This window comes from Bombina bombina, chromosome 6 (assembly GCF_027579735.1).
Source record: "Bombina bombina isolate aBomBom1 chromosome 6, aBomBom1.pri, whole genome shotgun sequence".
Taxonomy (NCBI): domain Eukaryota; kingdom Metazoa; phylum Chordata; class Amphibia; order Anura; family Bombinatoridae; genus Bombina; species Bombina bombina.
In genome coordinates this window covers 33736233-33762834 of record NC_069504.1, presented here as the reverse complement: position 1 = coordinate 33762834, position 26602 = coordinate 33736233, and the positions used below count along the sequence as shown (strand labels likewise).

General features: G+C 41.3%; 1 protein-coding gene across 1 annotated transcript in view; it reads right to left on the bottom strand.

Moving 5' to 3' along the window:
* LOC128664315 (uncharacterized) overlaps positions 1-26602 on the bottom strand; it is an 88441-nt gene that overhangs the window by 1600 nt on the left and 60239 nt on the right. The window contains exon 6 of the mRNA XM_053719155.1: positions 19385-19471. Coding sequence (XP_053575130.1) covers positions 19385-19471 — 87 coding nt within the window. The remainder of the gene's footprint in view (positions 1-19384; positions 19472-26602) is intronic.

Genomic DNA, 26602 nt, shown 5'->3' with positions numbered 1-26602 from the left:
GTTAGCTTCCAAAAAATGTAAGGCAACCGGGTGGTCACTTTTTTATTTTTTAAGGCCTGTCTGATTGTAGATTTATGATTTGTAAATCTGTCCTTTAGGGGGTGCTCCGTTTTACCAACATACCATAACCCACATGAGCACTTAATTATATATACAACCATTTCAGATGAACAAGTTAACATGTGCTTTAAGTGCATCATCTTCCCAGTACGTGGGTGTCCAAATGATTCCCCTAAAAACAAACTATTGCAAGTGACACATACGTCAGACCTATTTCAACCAACTTTAGTATCCCAGTACTTATGTATATAACTGCCAATCCGGTCACTCTTGACCAACAGGTCCTTAAGGTTTCTGCCGCTTTTGAAACCCACAAGTGGGCGTTGACCTAACTTTTTATTGAGTAATGGGTCACTCTGTAGTAGGTGCCATTTCTTGTGAATTGCCTTTTTCATATTTAAAGACTGTAGATTGTATCTAGGTGAGAAAACACATGAGGGAGGTCCATCATTGGGATTAGTGCCACAGGGTTCTTGTGTAATAATAACCTTAGCCCTATTGAGACACGCCTGCTGGTACCCTCTAGCCAAAAATGTATCCATCATTTCTCTGTCTCTTAATTCTCTTACTACAGGGTCTGAAACAATTATTTTAACCCTATGTAGCTGGCTAATAGGCATACTGTTAACTAGTCCCCTGGGATGGAAACTGGATGCCAGTAACAGAGTGTTTCTATCTGTCTCCTTAGAATATAAGTATGCGACTAAGCTGTCATTCTGTTTGATAATCATAACATCTAAGTAATTTAGATGAGAATAACTTTTATTCATAGGCCTAGATTTGGAGTTCGGCGGTAGCCGTCAAAACCAGCGTTAGAGGCTCCTAACGCTGGTTTTGGCCGCCCGCTGGTATTTGGAGTCAGTGATTAAAGGGTCTAACGCTCACTTTTCAGCCGCGACTTTTCCATACCGCAGATCCCCCTACGCCATTTGCGTATCCTATCGTTTTAATGGGATCTTTCTAACGCCGGTATTTAGAGTCGTTTCTGAAGTGAGCGTTAGAGCTCTAACGACAAAATTCCAGCCGCCTGAAAATAGCAGGAGTTAAGAGCTTTCTGGCTAACGCCGGTTCATAAAGCTCTTAACTACTGTACCCTAAAGTACACTAACACCCATAAACTACCTATGTACCCCTAAACCGAGCTCCCCCCACATCGCCGCCACTCGATTAAAATTTTTAACCCCTAATCTGCCGACCGCCACCTACGTTATACTTATGTACCCCTAATCTGCTGCCCCTAACCCCGCCGACCCCTGTATTACATTTATTAACCCCTAACCTGCCCCCCACAACGTCGCCGCCAGCTACTTAAAATAATTAACCCCTAATCTTCCGACCGCAAAGCGCCGCCACCTACGTTATCCCTATGTACCCCTAATCTGCTACCCCTAACACCGCCGACCCCTATATTATTTTTATTAACCCCCAATCTGCCCCCCTCAACGTCGCCGACACCTGCCTACACTTATTAACCCCTAATCTGCCGAGCGGACCTGAGCGCTACTATAATAAAGTTATTAACCCCTAACCCGCCTCACTAACCCTATAATAAATAGTATTAACCCCCTAATCTGCCCTCCCTAACATCGCCGACACCTAACTTCAATTATTAACCCCTAATCTTCCGAGCGGAGCTCACCGCTATTCTAATAAATTGATTAACCCCTAAAGCTAAGTCTAACCCTAACACTAACACCCCCCTAAGTTAAATATAATTTTAATCTAACGAAATTAATTAACTCTTATTAAATAAATTATTCCTATTTAAAGCTAAATACTTACCTGTAAAATAAATCCTAATATAGCTACAATATAAATTATAATTATATTATAGCTATTTTAGGATTAATATTTATTTTACAGGCAACTTTGTAATTATTTTAACCAGGTACAATAGCTATTAAATAGTTAAGAACTATTTAATAGTTACCTAGTTAAAATAATAACAAATTTACCTGTAAAATAAATCCTAACCTAAGATATAATTAAACCTAACACTACCCTATCAATAAAATAATTAAATAAACCACCTACAATTACCTACAATTAACCTAACACTACACTATCAATAAATTAATTAAACACAATTGCTACAAATAAATACAATTAAATAAACTAGCTAAAGTACAAAAAATAAAAAAGAACTAAGTTACAAAAAATAAAAAAATATTTACAAACATAAGAAAAATATTACAACAATTTTAAACTAATTACACCTACTCTAAGCCCCCTAATAAAATAACAAAGCCCCCCAAAATAAAAAATTCCCTACCCTATTCTAAATTAAAAAAGTTACAAGCTCTTTTACCTTACCAGCCCTGAACAGGGCCCTTTGCGGGGCATGCCCCAAGAATTTCAGCTCTTTTGCCTGTAAAATAATAAATACAATACCCCCCCCCCCAACATTACAACCCACCACCCACATACCCCTAATCTAACCCAAACCCCCCTTAAATAAACCTAACACTAAGCCCCTGAAGATCTTCCTACCTTGTCTTCACCATACCAGGTTCACCGATCCGTCCTGGCTCCAACATCTTCATCCAACCCAAGCGGGGGTTGGCGATCCATCATCCGGTGCTGAAGAGGTCCAGAAAAGGCTCCAAAGTCTTCCTCCTATCCGGCAAGAAGAGGACATCCGGACCGGCAAACATCTTCTCCAAGCGGCATCTTCGATCTTCTTCCATCCGGTGCGGAGCGGGTCCATCTTGAAGCAGGCGACGCGGATCCATCCTCTTCTTCCGTTGTCTCCCGACTAATGACGGTTCCTTTAAGGGACGTCATCCAAGATGGCGTCCCTCGAATTCCGATTGGCTGATAGGATTCTATCAGCCAATCGGAATTAAGGTAGGAATTTTCTGATTGGCTGATGGAATCAGCCAATCAGAATCAAGTTCAATCCGATTGGCTGATCCAATCAGCCAATCAGATTGAGCTCGCATTCTATTGGCTGATCGGAACAGCCAATAGAATGCGAGCTCAATCTGATTGGCTGATTGGATCAGCCAATCGGATTGAACTTGATTCTGATTGGCTGATTCCATCAGCCAATCAGAAAATTCCTACCTTAATTCCGATTGGCTGATAGAATCCTATCAGCCAATCGGAATTCGAGGGACGCCATCTTGGATGACGTCCCTTAAAGGAACCGTCATTAGTCGGGAGACAACGGAAGAAGAGGATGGATCCGCGTCGCCTGCTTCAAGATGGACCCGCTCCGCACCGGATGGAAGAAGATCGAAGATGCCGCTTGGAGAAGATGTTTGCCGGTCCGGATGTCCTCTTCTTGCCGGATAGGAGGAAGACTTTGGAGCCTCTTCTGGACCTCTTCAGCACCGGATGATGGATCGCCAACCCCCGCTTGGGTTGGATGAAGATGTTGGAGCCAGGACGGATCGGTGATACCTGGATGGTGAAGACAAGGTAGGAAGATCTTCAGGGGCTTAGTGTTAGGTTTATTTAAGGGGGGTTTGGGTTAGATTAGGGGTATGTGGGTGGTGGGTTGTAATGTTGGGGGGGGGGGTATTGTATTTATTCTTTTACAGGCAAAAGAGCTGAAATTCTTGGGGCATGCCCCGCAAAGGGCCCTGTTCAGGGCTGGTAAGGTAAAAGAGCTTGTAACTTTTTTAATTTAGAATAGGGTAGGGAATTTTTTATTTTGGGGGGCTTTGTTATTTTATTAGGGGGCTTAGAGTAGGTGTAATTAGTTTAAAATTGTTGTAATATTTTTCTTATGTTTGTAAATATTTTTTTATTTTTTGTAACTTAGTTCTTTTTTATTTTTTGTACTTTAGCTAGTTTATTTAATTGTATTTATTTGTAGGAATTGTGTTTAATTAATTTATTGATAGTGTAGTGTTAGGTTAATTGTAGGTAATTGTAGGTATTTTATTTAATTAATTTATTGATAGGGTAGTGTTAGGTTTAATTATATCTTAGGTTAGGATTTATTTTACAGGTAAATTTGTTATTATTTTAACTAGGTAACTATTTAATAGCTATTGTACCTGGTTAAAATAATTACAAAGTTGCCTGTAAAATAAATATTAATCCTAAAATAGCTATAATATAATTATAATTTATATTGTAGCTATATTAGGATTTATTTTACAGGTAAGTATTTAGCTTTAAATAGGAATCATTTATTTAATAAGAGTTAATTTATTTCGTTAGATGTAAATTATATTTAAGTTAGGGGGGTGTTAGTGTTAGGGTTAGACTTAGCTTTAGGGGTTAATCCATTTATTAGAATAGCGGTGAGCTCCGGTCGTCAGATTAGGGGTTAATAATTGAAGTTAGGTGTCGGCGATGTTAGGGAGGGCAGATTAGGGGTTAATACTATTTATGATAGGGTTAGTGAGGCGGATTAGGGGTTAATAACTTTATTATAGTAGCGCTCAGGTCCGCTCGGCAGATTAGGGGTTAATAAGTGTAGGCAGGTGTCGGCGACGTTGTGGGGGGCAGATTAGGGGTTAATAAATATAATATAGGGGTCGGCGGTGTTAGGGGCAGCAGATTAGGGGTACATAGGGATAACGTAGGTTGCGGCGGTTTACGGAGCGGCAGATTAGGGGTTAAAAAAAAAATGCAGGGGTCAGCGATAGCGGGGGCGGCAGATTAGGGGTTAATAAGTGTAAGGTTAGGGGTGTTTAGACTCGGGGTACATGTTAGAGTGTTAGGTGCAGACGTAGGAAGTGTTTACCCATAGGAAACAATGGGGCTGCGTTAGGAGCTGAACGCTGCTTTTTTGCAGGTGTTAGGTTTTTTTTTCAGCTCAAACAGTCCCATTGTTTCCTATGGGAGAATCGTGCACGAGCACGTTTTTGAGGCTGGCCGCGTCCGTAAGCAACTCTGGTATCGAGAGTTGCATTTGCGGTCAAAATGCTCTACGCTCCTTTTTTGGAGCCTAACGCAGCATTTGTTTGAACTCTCGATACCAGAGTTAATTTTATGGTGCGGCCAGAAAAAAGCCCGCGGAGCGTTAACAGCCCTTTTACCGCCAAACTCCAAATCTAGGCCATAGTGAAGCAAATCTTTGAATCAATCTTATTCAGCTTATTAATAAAGTCAGTCAGACTCTGCATATCTCCTGTCCATATTAGGAACAAATCATCAATGTACCTACAGTACATCCCAATGAACTGTGAATATAGTGGATCACTCAGGATGAGTCTCTTCTCATAATCATACATAAACATATTAGCGAATGAAGGCGCTACATTTGAACCCATTGCGGTTCCCATTAGTTGCATATAATAATCTTTCTCAAATTTAAAATAATTGTTGTTAACAATAAATCTTAGTAGTTTCTGCATATAGATAACATCAGGTCCATCATATTTCTCACTTAAGGTAACCAAATCAACCACTATCTTAATTCCCTCTTCAATGGGGATATTGGTATATAAGCTAGACACATCTAGCGTAACTAATATAATATCCTGAAAAGTGTCTAAAGATACCTCATTTAACAGTCTCAAAAAATGACCAGTATCCTTTACAACAGTATCCACAGGGCTGAATATAATGGTCTATATATTGAGCTAGAGGCTGCATTATTGAACCCCTAGCCTAGAGATGATGGGCCGACCTGGGGGATTAACAGGATCCTTATGTACTTTCAGAATACAGTAAAGGATAGGTCTAATAGGATGTTTTTGTGTAAGAAATGATGCTGTGTCTTCATCAAAGTATCCTACATTTAACCCCTCACCAATGAGTTTGCACGCCTCTTTCTGAATAGTTAATGTGGGGTCAACCAACAATTTCTCATAAACATTTATATCCTGTAATTGTGATTACACCTCATTCCTATATTTGTCATAATCAAGAACCATAATCCCTCCTCCCTTGTCTGCCCCCCTAATTACAATGTCAGTATTATTCTGTAGGTCACGAAGGGCCTTGCTTCATCTTTGCTTAAATTCAAATAACATATTTTATCAAAATCTTTAGCACTCTGTTTAACCAAATGTGACAACACTGGGGTTAGTACTGATGAAATCCATAGTACTTTTCAACTTAAATTTAGGACTTAAATTATGTAAGGTATGCCCAAATTTTTCTTTGATACTAATTAACCTCTGCATTTTATATAATTCAATATCTATCTCTAAGGCACTAGGTTTATAGGCTGGAATAAAGCTTTAGCCAATAAGAACTCCTCAGCTTTGGTTAAAATATGCCTACTTAAATTGTATACTACCTTTTGTTCCCCCTTCTGTTGGCAGTTCTTAGTCTTGTGTTTGCTGCCGCCCCTTTTGGTTGACCTACTATGTTTTCAAAGTGGTGCAGGAGAAAAGTTAAAATAATTGTTTCAGACCCTGTAGTAAGAGAATTAAGAGAAAGAGAAATGATGGATACATTTTTGGCTAGAGGGTACCAGCAGGCGTGTCTCAATAGGGCTAAAGTTATTATTACACAAGAACCCTGTGGCACTAATCCCAATGATGGACTTCCCTCATGTGTTTTCTCACCTAGATACAATCTACAGTCTTTAAATATGAAAAAGGCAATTCACAAGAATTGGCACCTACTACAGAGTGACCCATTAGTCAATAAAAAGTTAGGTCAACGCCCACTTGTGGGTTTCAAAAGGGGCAGAAACCTTAAGGACCTGTTGGTCAAAAATTACCAGATTGGCAGTTATATACATAAGTCCATACATAAGGGGATTGTTGCTTTATGTTATTTTAACTTATCCACTATTAGATTAATGTCTGTTGTGGAAGTATCTTTATTTCATTATTTATAACCAGCCAATGCATAGTTATGGCATCTTGCCTCTTCCACATGCATAATTGAGTATAATGTTTTCATACTATTGTGGACGGGCTGAGTAAGCTCATACTTATTTTTTAAAAAAAAGGTATAGGCCGGTAAGCTTGTATAGAAATTAAGATAGCGCTATCAGCTACCTTAAAATATACAGGGTTATAACTGCCATTACCTAAGACAGTCCAAGGTATAGACCGGTATTGCAAACAACTAACCCGCTAATACAATTTAGGAGTAACTTAACAATTACACATACTGCCAGTATTTTTGAGCGCAGCAAGTTATGTGGAACAACCTAGAATACGTTACAGCACTCCATTGATGCAAGGTATAGGCCGGTAACGATAGCATCTAATAGCGTATTAAGGTATAAGCCAGCATTGCTATACAAAGGTATAGGCCGGTAACGATAGCATCCAATAGCGTATTAAGGTATAAGCCAGTAACTTTACACTAAGGTATAGGCCGGTAACCAAAGCATCTGATAGCGCATTTAAGGTATAATCCAGTAGCTTTATATAAAGGTATAGGCCGGTAACGAGAGCATCCAATAGCATACTAAAGTACAAGCCTGTAACTTTATACAAAACCGAAACAACCTTGAACAGGTGAAAGTAACCAGCCAATGTAAGGTGTAGACCGGTAACAATAACTTTATCTGTTTTATAAAGGTATAGGCCGGTAATCTAATTTATATAACCTTAAGAGCAATCAAAAGTTATAGGCTGATACCCTCCAAACATTACCCAGTCCTGTGACGGTATAGGCTGGTAATTGCAAAACAAATATAACTCAAGTAAGAACCTTACTGACAAGATCCAAGCTACAATATCTAAAAGGGGCAGACAAATAATTACCAGTATAAATTCAATACTGCAGTAATATCTATAGAGAAAATCTAAACAATTTATGTTTTAAAAAACCCCTGAATTAATGTTATAAGAGAATATGTATATACAACTATAGGGATACCTAAAAGCATTTAACTAATAATTTCCAGTAAAGACCTTATACTATAGTAATATCGCAAAAGAGAATTCGAGTACTGTTGAAATTAAAAAACTGGAATATATGCTTAATTGTGTTTACACATATAACGATTGAATAAGTTCCATGACTTATTAGAACCCTCAAACAGTTAGTAACAGCAAATATATTTCCCATGAAACTCAAAAAATTTGTTGAGTATTCAACTAGAGCTCTAATTCATATAAATTTAGCAGTCTCAAGGAGACAGATTGTTGTTATATGCATCCCAAAAAGGTAAACGATCTATATTGATACCAGGTTTATAACATTTTAATAATTACTATAAACTATAGAACATAACTATAGAATTTGAACGTGGAAATTTCAAATATAAACGTTACTTTCTAATATCAGCAGTGCCATAGAATATAAGCATAGAAGCTGTGAGTCAGTAAAACATTAGAAGAAACACCATATCCACTATAACGATTTATCTAGAATGGTAATCTACCCATTCAATATATATACAGGATTGTGACAGGCACGTTATAATTGAAATGCAAACAAATATACTAATGTTATAAGAAATGTAATACTGCAAGAGGCAAGAAATTTGAATATTCACACAATATCAAGGCAAGTCCTGTACCCAATAAGAGTTTTTGACTCAGTAATATTGCCAACCTCAAAGAATGGTTATTTTAACCAAATGAATTATAAAAATCACAAGTCATAACATTGGCAAGAAAGCGACCAGTCTAGCACAAGCCTGGTATCCCTACCATATAAACAACAGGAGCCACCCTTAATGGCAATCTTATATCTAGGTACCTTTGATATAATAACCTTTTACTGGTAATCTGTCTATACCCACAACGCAGCTTACTCACCATCCCCGTCACACCAGAGATAGTGTTATAAATAGTGAATCGGACTCTAGTAGTAGATACTAATTTTAAATGTCTTGTTTGTTTGTGTATATATTATTTTAATGATTTCTATTAAAGGTTTAATTTTAATTTATCTTCTCTAGTACTCCACCCTGCCAGTCTCAGATTATCTATCACTTCTAACACATACGCAGGAATGTGAGTGCTATACAGGTGTACACTAATATCAGTCTTGCACTGATCTGCTCTACCAATGATGGACTTCCCTCATGTGTTTTCTCACCTAGATACAATCTACAGTCTTTAAATATGAAAAAGGCAATTCACAAGAATTGGCACCTACTACAGAGTGACCCATTAGTCAATAAAAAGTTAGGTCAACGCCCACTTGTGGGTTTCAAAAGGGGCAGAAACCTTAAGGACCTGTTGGTAAAGGTATGTTGGTGAAACGGAGCGCCCCCTAATGGACAGAATTGCAAATCATAAATCTACAATCAGACAGGCCTTAAAAAATTCAAAAAGTGACCACCCGGTTGCCTTACATTTTTTGGAAGCTAACCATGGTGTGGCTGACCTGAGGTGTATGCCCATAGATCAGATTAAATGCCATCCAAGAGGGGGCGACACTAAAAAACAGTTACTCTGTAGGGAGGTGGAGTGGATATATTGCCTACAAACAATGGCCCCGTGGGGGTTAAATAAACAAGTAAAATTATCATGTTTTCTCTCTGAGAGAAAGAGATCCACTTTTTCACTACGTTTTGCTGTATTTGAAGTGAGATTAAATATGTATGCTTAGGAGCATAATACTGAGTAAATAATTTTTTCAATGCTTGTGCCACTTCCATTTATATTATGTTTAGGTTTAGACTTTTGTAATAGATTTGTAAGTGTCTGTCACTCTCTGATCCGGCTCTAGATTTATCTTTTGGTAAAAAAAATAATGTTTTCATTTTTTAATTTTTTTAGTTGCAAGTATATTTTTATTTTGCTGCAGGTAGTGTTCACTTTTTTCTGCTTGCTGGTTGTCAGGGCGATAGTTACGCCTTGCTGCTCTGATTGGCTTGTTGTTTGGCCTGGGAGCCTTAAAGTCTTTGGTTAATGAAGGGGTAGTATGTGATAGCCGGACCCAGATCAGGTATGACATCACTTCCTGTTTGATGATTTGCTCTGTGTTTCCATGTGTGACGTAAATATGTAAGTAGAACTTTTTGTGATTACCTGTGTACTGTTTTGTCAGATTTGTACCCTTGACAAAGTTCCAATGTGAGGACCGAAACAGGAATACCGGATTGTACCGGATAATAAAGAATTTATTCAAATTAAGCAAGAGTGCCTGGTTTACTATACAGTGTGTCTATTTCTATGGACTGAGCACCTGCGGATTTGCAAAGCAAGGGAGTGCAATGGTTTGAGATATATATATATACTTATATAGAGGTATAGACATATATTCTATCTATTTAGAAATACAACAGACTGAGACTGACCCTGGAATCTGGGGCTGACCGAGTGTGACAGGACGGGACGGGGCCGACAGGGAGGTTTGCGGGCGCGGGTGTGATGTGGGTGGGTGCTGGGCGGGGCCGTGAGGACGTGATAGAGCTCAAAAGAGGGGGCATAGAGAGATCAAAAGACGGGGGATAGAGAGAGCTAAAGAGAGGGAGAGAGACAGCAAAAGAGAGGGGGTGGAAGAGCAAAAGAAAGGGGGAGATAGACCAAAAGAGAGGGAGAGAGCAAAAGAGAGGTGAGAGAGCTCAAAAGAGAGGGGGGAACGCAAAAGAGAGGGGAGAGAGAGCAAAAGAGAGGGGAAAAGAGAGAGCAAAAGAAAGGGGAGAGAGAGCAAAAGAGGGGGGAGAGCAAAAGAGTGGGGAGAGTGAGCAAAAGAGGGGGGGAGAGTGAGCAAAAGAGGGGGAAAGAGCAAAATAGAGGGGGGAGAGAGAGCAGAAGAGAGGGGGGGGAGAGAGAGCAAAAGAGAGGGGAGAGAGAGAGCAAAAGAGAGGGGGGAGAGAGAGAGCAAAAGAGAGGAGGGATAGAGGGAGAGCAAAGGGTGGAACTGCTGTACTGAAAAAAATGGCCCGTGTACACAGGCTTTAGGACTAGTATATATATATATATATATATATATATATATATACACACCTTTTAAAAACCTGAAGTGCTTATCCTGATATCTGACTGAAGAGGAATCGGCTAGGGCGGCAGATTTGGGGGCACTTGATGGGTATCAGTCAGCTGGTAGGCAGGTCTCTAGTGATCGTAGTTATTTTGCTGAGCTTTAAGCTTTAATAATACTTGCAATGTGAATCATTCTGCACACTACAAACGAGTTAGGGATGCTCTTGTGTAATCTGGAGTGTCCTGTATTTTGCATATGTGGGTATGGAGGAAAAAACTCTTGATCGTTCCACCACTAATATGGAGGATGGTCATGTGTCCTCCGATCCTCGAAAGTCACAAGATGAGGCGTTGTCATTCAGCAGCTAGCATACCTTGCTCCTTTAGCGGGTATTGGAGTATCAATATGGCATGCCCGAAGTGCCTGCATGTGCAGCTGGATGTGGTGAATCAGACCTAGGAATGGCAGCATGAAACATGGTGGAGCCAGACATCTGGGGTAAGACAGCACAACATTTTCTTTAATTAAATTTCTCGCTGTTTAGGTGAAGCGGCTTCCCCACTCAATTGTGTGAGACCCCTTTTTCCCTCTATGCCATATGAGAGTCTCCTTCTGCTGCCTGTCAAGGTTGGGCCCCATATTTTGCTTGTTGGCAACATTGTTGCAGCCTATTTCCCCCTTGGTATTATTGTAGAAAGATCCCCTTTCTCTTTTTTTATGTTAAGAAGGAGGCATTCTCTCCTTCCCTGTCACAGAAGTGTGAACTCCTTTTCTTTCTTTCCTGTCATAGTAGATACGACCATTTTCACTAACCTGTCAAAAAAACATAATTTATGCTTACCTGATAAATTCCTTTCTTCTGTAGTGTGATCAGTCCACGGGTCATCATTACTTCTGGGATATTACTCCTCCCCAACAGGAAGTGCAAGAGGATTCACCCAGCAGAGCTGCATATAGCTCCTCCCCTCTACGTCACCCCCAGTCATTCGACCAAGGACCAACGAGAAAGGGGAAACCAAGGGTGTAGTGGTGACTGGAGTATAATTTAAAAAATAATTACCTGCCATAAAAACAGGGCGGGCCGTGGACTGATCACACTACAGAAGAAAGGAATTTATCAGGTAAGCATAAATTATGTTTTCTTCTGTTAAGTGTGATCAGTCCACGGGTCATCATTACTTCTGGGATACCAATACCAAAGCAAAAGTACACGGATGACGGGAGGGATAGGCAGGCTCTTTATACAGAAGGAACCACTGCCTGAAGAACCTTTCTCCCAAAAAAAGCCTCCGAGGAAGCAAAAGTGTCAAATTTGGAAAATTTGGAAAAAGTATGGAGCGAAGACCAAGTTGCAGCCTTGCAAATCTGTTCAACAGAGGCCTCATTCTTGAAGGCCCAAGTGGAAGCCACAGCTCTAGTAGAATGGGCTGTAATTCTTTCAGGAGGCTGCTGTCCAGCAGTCTCATAAGCTAAACGTATTATACTACGAAGCCAAAAGGAAAGAGAGGTAGCAGAAGCCTTTTGACCTCTTCTCTGACCAGAGTACATGACAAACAGAGAAGACGTTTGTCGAAATTCCTTAGTTGCCTGTAAGTAAAATTTTAGGGCACGAACTACGACCAGATTGTGTAGTAGACGTTCCTTCTTCGAAGAAGGATTTGGACACAAAGAAGGAACAACAATCTCTTGATTGATATTCCTGTTAGTGACTACCTTAGGTAAGAACCCAGGTTTAGTACGCAGAACTACCTTATCCGAATGAAAAATCAAATAAGGAGAATCACAATGTAAGGCTGATAACTCAGAGACTCTTCGAGCCGAGGAAATAGCCATTAAAAATAGAACTTTCCAAGATAACAACTTTATATCAATGGAATGGAGGGGTTCAAACGGAACGCCCTGTAAAACGTTAAGAACAAGGTTTAAACTCCATGGCGGAGCAACAGTTTTAAACACAGGCTTAATCCTCGCCAAAGCCTGACAAAAAGCCTGAACGTCTGGCGCTTCTGACAGACGTTTGTGTAACAGAATAGACAGAGCTGAGATCTGTCCCTTTAATGAACTAGCAGATAAACCCTTTTCTAAACCTTCTTGTAGAAAAGACAATATCCTAGGAATCCTAACCTTACTCCAAGAGTAACCTTTGGATTCACACCAATATAGGTATTTACGCCATATTTTATGGTAAATCTTTCTGGTAACAGGCTTCCTAGCCTGTATTAAGGTGTCAATAACTGACTCAGAAAACCCACGTCTTGATAAAATCAAACGTTCAATTTCCAAGCAGTCAGCTTCAGAGAAGTTAGATTTTGATGTTTGAAAGGACCCTGTATCAGGAGGTCCTGTCTCAGAGGTAGAGACCAAGGTGGACAGGATGACATGTCCACCAGGTCTGCATACCAAGTCCTGCGTGGCCATGCAGGTGCTATTAGAATCACTGAAGCTCTCTCCTGTTTGATTCTGGCAATCAATCGAGGAAGCATCGGGAAGGGTGGAAACACATAAGCCATCCTGAAGTCCCAAGGTGCTGTCAGGGCATCTATTAGGACTGCTCCTGGATCCCTGGATCTGGACCCGTAACGAGGAAGCTTGGCGTTCTGTCGAGACGCCATGAGATCTATCTCTGGTTTGCCCCAACGTCGAAGTATTTGGGCAAAGACCTCCGGATGAAGTTCCCACTCCCCCGGATGAAAAGTCTGACGACTTAAGAAATCCGCCTCCCAGTTCTCCACTCCCGGGATGTGGATTGCTGACAGGTGGCAAGAGTGAGACTCTGCCCAGCGAATTATCTTTGATACTTCCATCATTGCTAGGGAGCTTCTTGTCCCTCCCTGATGGTTGATGTAAGCTACAGTCGTGATGTTGTCCGACTGAAACCTGATGAACCCCCGAGTTGTCAACTGGGGCCAAGCCAGGAGGGCATTGAGAACTGCTCTCAATTCCAGAATGTTTATTGGCAGGAGACTCTCCTCCTGACTCCATTGTCCCTGAGCCTTCAGAGAATTCCAGACGGCACCCCAACCTAGAAGGCTGGCGTCTGTTGTTACAATTGTCCAGTCTGGTCTGCTGAATGGCATCCCCCTGGACAGATGTGGCCGAGAAAGCCACCATAGAAGAGAATTTCTGGTCTCTTGATCCAGATTCAGAGAAGGGGACAAGTCTGAGTAATCCCCATTCCACTGACTTAGCATGCATAGTTGCAGTGGTCTGAGGTGTAAGCGAGCAAATGGCACTATGTCCATTGCCGCTACCATTAAGCCGATCACCTCCATGCATTGAGCCACTGACGGGTGTTGAATGGAATGAAGGGTGCGGCAAGCACTTTGAAGTCTTGTTAACCTGTCCTCTGTCAGGTAAATCTTCATTTCTACAGAATCTATAAGAGTCCCCAGGAAGGGAACTCTTGTGAGTGGAACGAGTGAACTTTTCTTTTCGTTCACCTTCCATCCATGTGACCTTAGAAAAGCCAGTACTAACTCTGTATGAGACTTGGCAGTTTGAAAGCTTGAAGCTTGTATCAGAATGTCGTCTAGGTACGGGGCTACCGAAATTCCCCGCGGTCTTAGTACCGCCAGAAGAGCACCTAGAACCTTTGTGAAGATTCTTGGAGCTGTAGCCAATCCGAATGGAAGAGCTACAAACTGGTAATGCCTGTCTAGAAAGGCAAACCTTAGATACCGGTAATGATCTTTGTGAATCGGTATGTGAAGATAAGCATCCTTTAAATCCACTGTGGTCATGTACTGACCTTATTGGATCATGGGTAAAATTGTTCGAATAGTCTCCATTTTGAAAGATGGAACTCCTAGGAATTTGTTTAGGATCTTTAAATCCAGGATTGGTCTGAAAGTTCCCTCTTTTTTGGGAACCACAAACAGATTTGAGTAAAACCCTTGTCCATGTTCCGACCGTGGAACTGGATGGATTACTCCCATTAACAATAGTTCTTGTATGCAGCGTAGAAACGCTTCTTTCTTTGTTTGGTTTGTTGACAACCTTGACAGATGAAATCTCTCTCTTGGAGGAGAGTATTTGAAGTCCAGAAGGTATCCCTGAGATATTATCTCTAGCGCCCAGGGATCCTGGACATCTCTTGCCCAAGCCTGGGCGAAGAGAGAAAGTCTGCCCCCCACTAGATCCGATGCCGGATCGGGGGCCCTCAATTCATGCTGTTTTAGGGGCAGCAGCAGGTTTCCTGGCCTGCTTGCCCTTGTTCCAGGACTGGTTAGGTCTCCAGCCTTGTCTGTAGCGAGCACCAGATCCTTCTTGTTTTGGAGCAGTGGAAGTTGATGCTGCTCCTGCTTTGAAATTCCGAAAGGAACGAAAATTAGACTGTCTAGCCTTAGGTTTGGCTTTGTCTTGAGGTAGGGCGTGGCCCTTACCTCCTGTAATGTCAGCGATAATTTCTTTCAAACCGGGCCCAAATAAGGTCTGCCCCTTGAAAGGTATATTAAGTAATTTGGACTTAGAAGTTACATCAGCTGATCAGGATTTTAGCCACAGTGCTCTGCGCGCCTGGATGGCGAATCCGGAATTCTTAGCCGTAAGTTTAGTTAAATGTACTACGGCTTCCGAAATAAATGAATTAGCTAGCTTAAGTATTCTAAGCCTGTCCGAAATGTCGTCCAGCGTAGCTGAACTAAGGTTCTCTTCTAGAGACTCAATCCAGAATGCTGCTGCAGCCGAGATCGGCGCAATGCATGCAAGGGGTTGCAATATAAAACCTTGTTGAACAAACATTTTCTTAAGGTAACCCTCTAACTTTTTATCCATTGGGTCTGAAAAGGCACAGCTATCCTCTACCGGGATAGTGGTACGCTTAGCTAAAGTAGAAACTGCTCCCTCCACCTTAGGGACCGTTTGCCATAAGTCCCGTGTGGTGGTGTCTATTGGAAACATCTTTCTAAATATCGGAGGGGGTGAGAACGGCACACCGGGTCTATCCCACTCCTTAGTAATAATTTCAGTTAGTCTCTTAGGTATAGGAAAAACGTCAGTACTTGTTGGTACAGCAAAATATTTATCCAACCTACACAATTTCTCTGGTATTGCAACTGTGTTACAATCATTCAGGGCCGCTAACACCTCCCCTAGTAATACACAGAGGTTTTCCAGCTTAAATTTAAAATTTGAAATATCTGAATCCAATCTGTTTGGATCAGAAACGTCAGCCGCAGAATGAAGCTCTCCGTCCTCATGTTCTGCAAGTTGTGACGCAGTATCTGACATGGCCCTAGCATTATCAGCGCACTCTGTTCTCACCCCAGAGTGATCACGCTTGCCTCTTAGTTCTGGTAATTTAGCCAAAACCTCAGTCATAACAGTAGCCATATCTTGTAATGTTATTTGTAATGGCCGCCCAGATGTACTGGGCGCCACCATATCGCGCACCTCCCGAGCGGGAGATGCAGGTACTGTCACGTGAGGCGAGTTAGTCGGCATAACTCTCCCCTCGTTGTTTGGTGAAATTTGTTCAATTTGTACAGATTGACTTTTATTTAAAGTAGCATCAATACAGTTAGTACATAGATTTCTATTGGGCTCCACTTTGGCGTTAGCACAAATAGTACAGGTCTCATCCTCTGAATCAGACATGTTTAACACACTAGCAATAAACTTGCAACTTGGAAATATTAATCAAGTAAAATACAATGAAAAAACGTACAGTGCTTAAGAAGCACTGAAAGATATATAACAGTTGAAATCAATAAACTTTGTAAAACAAACACAATTTAGCAAAGGCTTGTTCCCATTAGCAAAGAATAACTAACCCTGATGGCATAAAAAAGTTAAAGAATAAACGTTTTTTATCACAGTCAACTACAATCTCACAGCTCTGTTAGATTACTTCCCTCAAACAAGCTTTGAAGACCCCTGAGTTCTGTAGAGATAAACCGGAACATGCAGGAAAAAACAATGAGCTTCTGACTGAAATTTTTGATGCGTAGCAAAAGCGCCAAAAAAAGGTCCCTCCCCCTCACACACAACAGTGAGAGAGATCAGCAACTGTCATAATTAGATTAAGCAACTGCCAAGTGGAAAAATAGTGCCCAAACATTTTATTCACCCAGTACCTCAGAAAATGAAAACGATTTTACATTCCAGCAAAAACGTTTAACATAAATTAAGAGTTATTAAAAAGCCTGTTGCTTTGCAATTAGGCTAAAGTCTTAAATACACAATGTAAAATATACATACATGATATTATGTCGGTATGGCAGGATTTTCTCATCAATTCCATTGTCAGAAAATAAAAACTGCTACATACCTCTTTGCAGATTAAACTGCCCGCTGTCCCCTGATCTGAAGTTTACCTCTCCTCAGATGGCCGAGAAACAGCAATATGATCTTAACAACTCCGGCTAAAATCATAGTAAAAACTCTCTCTTCTTCAAACTCTACCAGAGAAGGAATAACACACTCCGGTGCTATTAAAAAATAACAAACTTTTGATTGAAGAAATAAAACTAAATAAAATTACCATAGTCCTCTCACACATCCTATCTAGTCGTTGGGTGCAAGAGAATGACTGGGGGTGACGTAGAGGGGAGGAGCTATATGCAGCTCTGCTGGGTGAATCCTCTTGCACTTCCTGTTGGGGAGGAGTAATATCCCAGAAGTAATGATGACCCGTGGACTGATCACACTTAACAGAAGAAAAGGAAGCTCTCTTATCATCGTCCCATTTTGCTGTAATAGGAGCAAAGTCTATCCCCATCTTATTGTCACAGGCTCTCTTGTATCCCAGTTTTACTATCATTAGATTGGATTCCATTTTTCCCACCTCTGAGGGATTGGTAGTTATCTTTTGTCAGTGGTCTTTTTTCCGCTTTTGAGTCTAAGGCACTTTCCTCCTGCCTTTTTATCACTATTTTTTTAAATACATTTTTATTAGTGTTTCTTTCGACTCCCTCCAGGTAAGGAATTTACCCTCTTTTGTGTCTCAAATAAAAAAAAAGTAATGTTACATCATGACCAAAAAAATATTATTGTCAAAACAGGCCTAAAACTTGCTGGGTGGGAAATTTGAGTGCCTAGGGCAGCGCAAAACCTAAATAGGCCGCTGTCCTCTGTTCAAATCTCTAACTGTAATTAAGACACTTTCAAGGTAGGGTTAAGCTGGACTTAGTTTGTGCTGACTAATTTTATGTTCAATGTTCTGCACACTGTTATATTCAAGTTTGCTAGCACCGTATTAATATTATTCATACAAATTGCCTCTATGAAACCTTCTGGCTGATTTATGTTCAGCAGTCAGCACTTGTAAGTAATAATTACCCCTTCATATCAGGTGCACACATTAAGTTTCTGAAATTCTTTGAGAATCCCTCAATATCGTAGCTGACTTCTGCAATGCTATTTTGTTTGGCTAAATTATTACTTTGTCTGTTTTTCCCACTGAGTTATTTTACCCGCTATTCATGTGTAACTCCTGCATATCAGAGTAATCTCCAATCACCAATCTACCATTTGTTTGTGATTTCTTCACTTACATATATTATTAGCAACAGTAAAGTTTACATCATAGAGCAGCAGGCAGCTCACCATTGGGTATACAAGTCTCCACAAGTATCTATTTAATGATAAAGTAAGTCATTCTTTACTGCCAATCTATATTCTCAATATTATATGGGGCTACAGCTAACACTACTAGACTAGCATTATGTTGACATTTTTATGTATTTAAGCAATTTCCCATCCCTGCTCCTGCCCAATACATAATACTTTTGCCTGGGGGGATTGTGTTGGGGTGTCCCTCTTTCCAATTTGGAAATGTTGAGATGAGTGGCGCAATGTAGTGGCAGGAGCAGCGGAAACAAGAGGCCTTGGTGTGGCGGTGATCTGGCGGTCTCCATATGGTCCAAGTTGGGAGCAAGAAACTTATTGTGAGCACACATTTATTTATTAATAAGATGCTGTACTGTTTAATGCATTTTTTATTGAGAAATGTATGTTTAACAGTTTTGTTTTTTGAAATTGCGATTAATACGCAATCACGATATTTCATGGCAAAATCGCAATATTCATTTTTTCCCCATATTGCCCAGCCCTAACATACGCATATACATACACACAAAGGGGTAGATTTATTAAAAGTCGAACGGACAAGATCCGCTACAGCAGATCATGTCCACCCGACATTGCTAAATGACGACAGGATACACTGTCAGCATTTATCATTGCATAAGCATTTCTTGTGAAATGCTTGTGCAACCCCGCCCCCTGCACATTCGTGGCCAATCGGCCGCTTGCAGGGGTGTCAATCATCCCCATTGCATCTGATCAGGATGATTGCTTTCCGCCACCTAAGATGTGGCAGACTAGTTAAGGAGCAGCGGTCTTATGCCTGCTGCATCTTTTGTTTCCGTAGACCTAGCCCATACTGTATACACATTTGAGCCCTTCCCATTCAAACACTTTGTTGTATACCTATTACCATATCACATTAAAACACTTTTAAACATTTATTTCAATGTTGATATCAAGGGTGCACTCCACTTGTAATCTAGGTCAGAACCTTTTGTTTAACATAGAAATACAACACAACTGTTTTAGCTATACTACTTACGCTAACTTTTCAATGACACAGTTTGAATCCATCAGGACTTTGCTCAGTATAAGTCCAGATATTTCCGTCAGATGGTTGCCACCGATCCTATAAAAGATGTGTTCTTTAGCAAACATATGAAAAAAACAAGGCACAGATTTCAGATGATTTATTGTGGGGTTTTCTAACTCAAACCCATTCCAGTCTATTTGTGAAGCTCAAAATAACTCAGTTACATATTGGTTTTCAAATTTGTTTAGCCCCTACACCTTTCATGGAGAAAATTCAACACGACTATCCTAGTCAGTCGGTTTCTGCCAAAGAACATCCCAATATGTGTTCAGCAACATCTCCTGAGTACAGTGATACCACCCATGTATAGGTGTGTTGGGGTCTCTGGGGGCTAAAAGGCCTTATTTCTCCAACATAGGTGTGTCCGGTCCACGGCGTCATCCTTACTTGTGGGATATTCTCTTCCCCAACAGGAAATGGCAAAGAGCCCAGCAAAGCTGGTCACATGATCCCTCCTAGGCTCCGCCTACCCCAGTCATTCTCTTTGCCGTTGCACAGGCAACATCTCCACGGAGATGGCTTAGAGTTTTTTGGTGTTTAAATGTAGTTTTTATTCTTCAATCAAGAGTTTGTTATTTTAAAATAGTGCTGGTATGTACTATTTACTCTGAAACAGAAAAGAGATGAAGATTTCTGTTTGTAAGAGGAAGATGATTTTAGCAACCGTTACTAAAATCGATGGCTGTTTCCACACAGGACTGTTGAGATGAAGTAACTTCAGTTGGGGGAAACAGTGGGCAGACTTTGCTGCTTGAGGTATGACACATTTCTAACAAGACTTGCAAGGCATGCAGATGCATGTGTGAGGAGCTAAGAACCACTGAAAAAGCTTATTGAAGGCGTCATTTGGTATCGTATTCCCCTCTGGGCTTGGTTGGGTCTCAGCAAAGCAGATACCAGGGACTGTATAGGGATTAAATGTAAAAACGGCTCCGGTTCCGTTATTTTAAGAGTTAAAGTTTGGTGTGCAATACTTTTAAGGCTTTAAGACACTGTGGTGAAATTTTGGTGAATTTTGAACAATTCCTTCATACTTTTTCACATATTCAGTAATAAAGTGTGTTCAGTTTAAAATTTAAAGTGACAGTAACGGTTTTATTTTAAAACATTTTTTTGGGCTTTGTTATCAAGTTTATGCCTGTTAACATGTCTGAACCATCAGATAGACGATGTTCTGTATGTTTGAAAGCCAAGGTTCCTCCCCATTTAAATATATGTGATGAATGTGACATAGTGTCCAAACAAAGTAGGGACAATGATGCCACTGATAATGATGTTGCCCAAGATGATTCCTCAAGTGAGGGGAGTAAGCATGGTACTGCATCATCCCCTTCTGTGTCTACACCAGTCTTGCCCACACAAGAGGTCCCTAGTACATCTAGTGCGCCAATACTTCTTACTATGCAACAATTAACGGCTGTAATGGATAATTCTATTAAAAACATTTTGTCCAAAATGCCCACTTATCAGAGAAAGCGCAATTGCTCTGTTTTAGATACTGAAGAGCATGAGGACGCTGATGATAATGGTTCTGATATACCCTCACACCAATCTGAAGGGGCCAGGAGGGAGGTTTTGTCTGAGGGAGAAATTTCAGATTCAGGAAAAATTTCTCAACAAGCTGAACCTGATGTTATTACATTTAAATTTAAGTTAGAACATCTCCGAGCTCTGCTTAAGGAGGTGTTATCTACTCTGGATGATTGTGACAATTTGGTCATTCCAGAGAAATTATGTAAAATGGACAAGTTCCTAGAGGTCCCGGTGCCCCCCGATGCTTTTCCTATACCCAAGCGGGTGGCGGACATTGTAAATAAGGAATGGGAAAGGCCCGGCATACCTTTTGTTCCTCCCCCTATATTTAAGAAATTATTTCCTATGGTCGACCCCAGAAAGGACTTATGGCAGACAGTCCCCAAGGTCGAGGGGGCGGTTTCTACTCTAAACAAACGCACTACTATCCCTATAGAAGATAGTTGTGCTTTCAAAGATCCTATGGATAAAAAATTAGAGGGTTTGCTTAAAAAGATGTTTGTTCAGCAAGGTTACCTTCTACAACCAATTTCATGCATTGTTCCTGTCACTACAGCAGCGTGTTTCTGGTTCGAAGAACTAGAAAAGTCGCTCAATAAAGAATCTTCGTATGAGGAGGTTATGGACAGAGTTAAAGCACTTAAATTGGCTAACTCTTTTATCTTAGACGCCACTTTGCAATTAGCTAGATGCTTTGGCTAAAGTCTTGGTCAGCAGATGTGTCCTCCAAGAACAAATTGCTTAACATCCCTTTCAAGGGTAAAACGCTGTTTGGCCCTGACTTGAAAGAGATTATTTCAGACATCACTGGGGGAAAGGGCCACGCCCTTCCTCAGGATAGGTCTTTTAAGGCTAAAAATAAGCCAAATTTTCGTCCCTTTCGCAGAAACGGACCAGCCTCAAATTCTACACCCCCTAAGCAAGAGGGTAATAGTTCTCAAACCAAACCAGCCTGGAGACCGATGCAAGGCTGGAACAAGGGTAAGCAGGCCAAGAAACCTGCCACTGCTACTAAAACAGCATGAAGTGTTGGCCCCCGATCCGGGACCGGATCTGGTGGGGGGCAGACTCTCTCTCTTTGCTCAGGCTTGGGCAAGAGATGTTCAGGATCCTTGGGCGCTGGAAATAGTTTCTCAAGGTTACCTCCTGGAATTCAAGGAACTGCCCCCAAGGGGAAGGTTCCACAGGTCTCAATTGTCTTCAAACCAAATAAAAAGACAGGCATTCACTCCGTTGGTGGCTGACCCTGGACAACCTGTCACAGGGAATGAGCTTCCGCAGACCAGAGTGGGTCATTGTCACGACCGACGCCAGTCTGGTGGGCTGGGGCGCGGTCTGGGAACCCCTGAAAGCTCAGGGTCTATGGTCTCGGGAAGAATCTCTTCTCCCGATAAACATTCTGGAACTGAGAGCGATATTCAATGCTCTCAAAGCTTGGCCTCAACTAGCAAAGGCCAAATTCATAAGGTTTCAATCAGAAAACATGACGACTGTTGCATATATCAACCATCAGGGGGGAACAAGGAGTTCCCTGGCGATGGAAGAAGTGACCAAAATAATCCAATGGGCGGAGAATCACTCCTGCCACTTGTCTGCAATCCACATCCCAGGAGTGGAAAATTGGGAAGCGGATTTTCTGAGTCGTCAGACTTTCCATCCGGGGGAGTGGGAACTCCATCCGGAAATCTTTGCCCAAATAACTCAATTATGGGGCATTCCAGACATGGATCTGATGGCGTCTCGTCAGAACTTCAAGGTTCCTTGCTACGGGTCCAGATCCAGGGATCCCAAGGCGACTCTAGTAGATGCACTAGTAGCACCTTGGACCTTCAACCTAGCTTATGTATTCCCACCGTTTCCTCTCATTCCCAGGCTGGTAGCCAGGATCAATCAGGAGAGGGCTTTGGTGATCTTGATAGCTCCTGCGTGGCCACGCAGAACTTGGTATGCAGACCTGGTGAATATGTCATCGGCTCCACCATGGAAGCTACCTTTGAGACAGGACCTTCTTGTTCAAGGTCCATTCGAACATCCGAATCTGGCTTCACTCCAGCTGACTGCTTGGAGATTGAACGCTTGATTTTATCAAAGCGTGGGTTTTCAGATTCTGTCATTGATACTCTTATTCAGGCTAGAAAGCCTGTAACTAGGAAAATTTACCATAAAATATGGAAAAAATATATCTGTTGGTGTGAATCTAAAGGATTCCCATGGAACAAGATAAAAATTCCTAAGATTCTATCCTTTCTACAAGAGGGTTTGGAGAAAGGATTATCTGCAAGTTCTTTGAAGGGACAGATTTCTGATTTATCTGTTTTACTTCACAAAAAGCTGGCGGCTGTGCCAGATGTTCAAGCTTTTGTTCAGGCTCTGGTTAGAATCAAGCCTGTTTACAAACCTTTGACTCCTCCTTGGAGTCTCAATTTAGTTCTTTCAGTTCTTCAAGGGGTTCCGTTTGAACCCTTACATTCCGTAGATATTAAGTTACTATCTTGGAAAGTTTTGTTTTTGGTTGCAATTTCTTCTGCTAGAAGAGTTTCAGAGTTATCTGCTCTGCAGTGCTCTCCTCCTTATCTGGTGTTCCATGCAGATAAGGTGGTTTTGCGTACTAAACCTGGTTTTCTTCCGAAAGTTGTTTCTAACAAAAATATTAACCAGGAGATAGTTGTGCCTTCTTTGTGTCCGAATCCAGTTTCAAAGAAGGAACGTTTGTTGCACAATTTGGATGTAGTTCGTGCTCTAAAATTCTATTTAGAGGCTACAAAGGATTTCAGACAAACATCTTCTTTGTTTGTTGTTTATTCTGGTAAAAGGAGAGGTCAAAAAGCAACTTCTACCTCTCTCTCTTTTTGGCTTAAAAGCATCATCCGATTGGCTTATGAGACTGCCGGACGGCAGCCTCCTGAAAGAATCACAGCTCACTCCACTAGGGCTGTGGCTTCCACATGGGCCTTCAAGAACGAGGCTTCTGTTGATCAGATATGTAAGGCAGCGACTTGGTCTTCACTGCACACTTTTACCAAATTTTACAAATTTGATACTTTTGCTTCTTCGGAGAAAGGTTTTGCAAGCCGTGGTGCCTTCCATCTAGGTGACCTGATTTGCTCCCTCCCATCATCCGTGTCCTAAAGCTTTGGTATTGGTTCCCACAAGTAAGGATGACGCCGTGGACCGGACACACCTATGTTGGAGAAAACAGAATTTATGCTTACCTGATAAATTACTTTCTCCAACGGTGTGTCCGGTCCACGGCCCGCCCTGGTTTTTTAATCAGGTCTGATGAATTATTTTCTCTAACTACAGTCACCACGATATCATATGATTTCTCCTATGCATATTCCTCCTTTACGTCGGTCGAATGACTGGGGTAGGCGGAGCCTAGGAGGGATCATGTGACCAGCTTTGCTGGGCTCTTTGCCATTTCCTGTTGGGGAAGAGAATATCCCACAAGTAAGGATGACGCCGTGGACCGGACACACCGTTGGAGAAAGTAATTTATCAGGTAAGCATAAATTCTGTTTTTTAGGGGGTGCATTCCTATTTGGGACATTTTTGAAGCCTGCCAATGTAATTTACAACCATCAAACCACATATTTTTGAAAAGTAGACACCCTAGGGTATTTTAAAAGCTTAACACTTAACATGTACTTATTCAACCACCAGTCTTTGTCAAACTTTTAGCTAGTATTTTTTTTTTGTGTTATTTTTCACACACATACTTTAGGCATGGCATTCTCGGTTCCTGTTATGTGTTACTGCCAAAGAACACCCCAATATGTGTTCAGCAACATCTCCTGAGTATAGTGATACCACCTATGCATAGGTTTGCTGGCTTGTTTGGGGGGTGCAATGCCAAACTTCTTTTTGGGGGCCTTTTTAAATAACCCAATGTATTTGATTGCCATGAACGTGCATATATTTGAAAAGTTGACACCCCAATGTATTGTATATGGAGTGTTTTGATGCTCTTGATGCAACTCTTTTAGCCAACAAAATTGGAGAAAGTATGTGGTGGTAATTTTTAATTTTTACACACACAGGTTGTTTTCTGCAAGACCCCCTGATTACACCCATGCCCCCCATGCATAGGTTTGACAGGGATTTTGGTAAAATACAGCACCAATTTTAGAACTTATAAAAAATAGAACAGTGAAATGTAAAAATCTGGCACAGTAAAAGTAAAAAACAAACAAACAAAAAAACTTAGTAACAGTAAACGTGACCATAACACCCCCACCAAAAACAAACAAACACAATGGCAAATGTAAAAAATAAATAAAATTGGACCATTGTGTGATACCGCTTGAAGTGGTCCCCAATGCAGAATCCAGGCTGTCCAGGGCAATCAGGGCAGTAAAAGGTGGTGTCCTGCCCCCTCTTGGTATAGACTCTGCATTTTTTTTGAGGATTCTGCTTTGTTGCTCTCTCCCATATCTGCCTGGGGAGCCGGTGCATCTTGGTACAAAATCTTGCAATGAACTGGAGCTGAAACTGTAAAACAGTCAGTTTCATTTCGGGGTTTGCTTTTTTGAACAACAAAAAAGCATTGTGGGTTGCAATCTGCATTAAGTAAATTGCAACCTTTATGTATCAGGCCCTTGTCTTCCGCATAATTAGGTAGGGCTGCAGCAGCTGATCTTCCAGATCAACCCCACCAATATGCAGGTTATAAGCCTTGATGCACACTGTCTTCCTTGTGCTCTCAGCTCTGCCACGAACAGAGACCTCCACAGTCCTCTTGTTGTGGATGGTAGAAAGAAGGTACACATCCTTCTTGTCTCTGTACTTAACTGCCAACAGCTCCTCTTGGCCCAGAGCTGAGGTCTCCCACCTTTGTAGCCGGGTGCGTACAAGTTGCACCTGTGCAGTTCTTTCTAATTGTACCACAAGCTACTGAATTAAAACAATACAGTAGCTTGAACAAAAGGAGGCTGTTGCAGCTGAAGTGCATGACATGTAGAATAATTTCATACCTCTTCCTTGACATACACTGGGAGAAAATGGGGGTAGAACAGATGGGGCTACTGCTCCAGTAGGAGCGGATGGAGGGTTTCTTTATGATGTCCATCAACATAGTCAATGCCCAGAATTTTTTTAATTCTGGCATATTGATGAGGCCCATTGCTGCTTTGCCAAAAAAGAGTCAGGCTTTGCAGCACGGAACTGATGGGCATATACATTAGTTTGGGCGACAATGTTCCCCAATATATCATCGTCCAGAAATACCACTATAAAGTGTTGGGGGTTAAATCCTGTGACATCCACATTGATGCCAGGATTTGCAGTGACGGGTGGGATATCTGGTCTCTGGCGATGAGGCGCTACCCACTCCTCAGCTGCAATGCCAGCTGGAGCAACACGTCTCCTTCTGGCAGGGGGGGCTAGCAGCCACAGATACTTCATTATCAGTTTGACACTGTATCTAGTGATGTAGCTAAGCACCTGGCAGGGTCACAATTACGGTCATAGAAGTGCCTGACTCTGATGCAAGGATGGAATACCCCTCCTCACCACTATATTTCCACTGTGACATGATTTATTTAGTGATCTGTCACACAAAAGAAATTACTAAAAAAAATGAACACACAATTTAAATTTAAATGAACTAATACTAGCTGAATGGCTCTGAAAAGA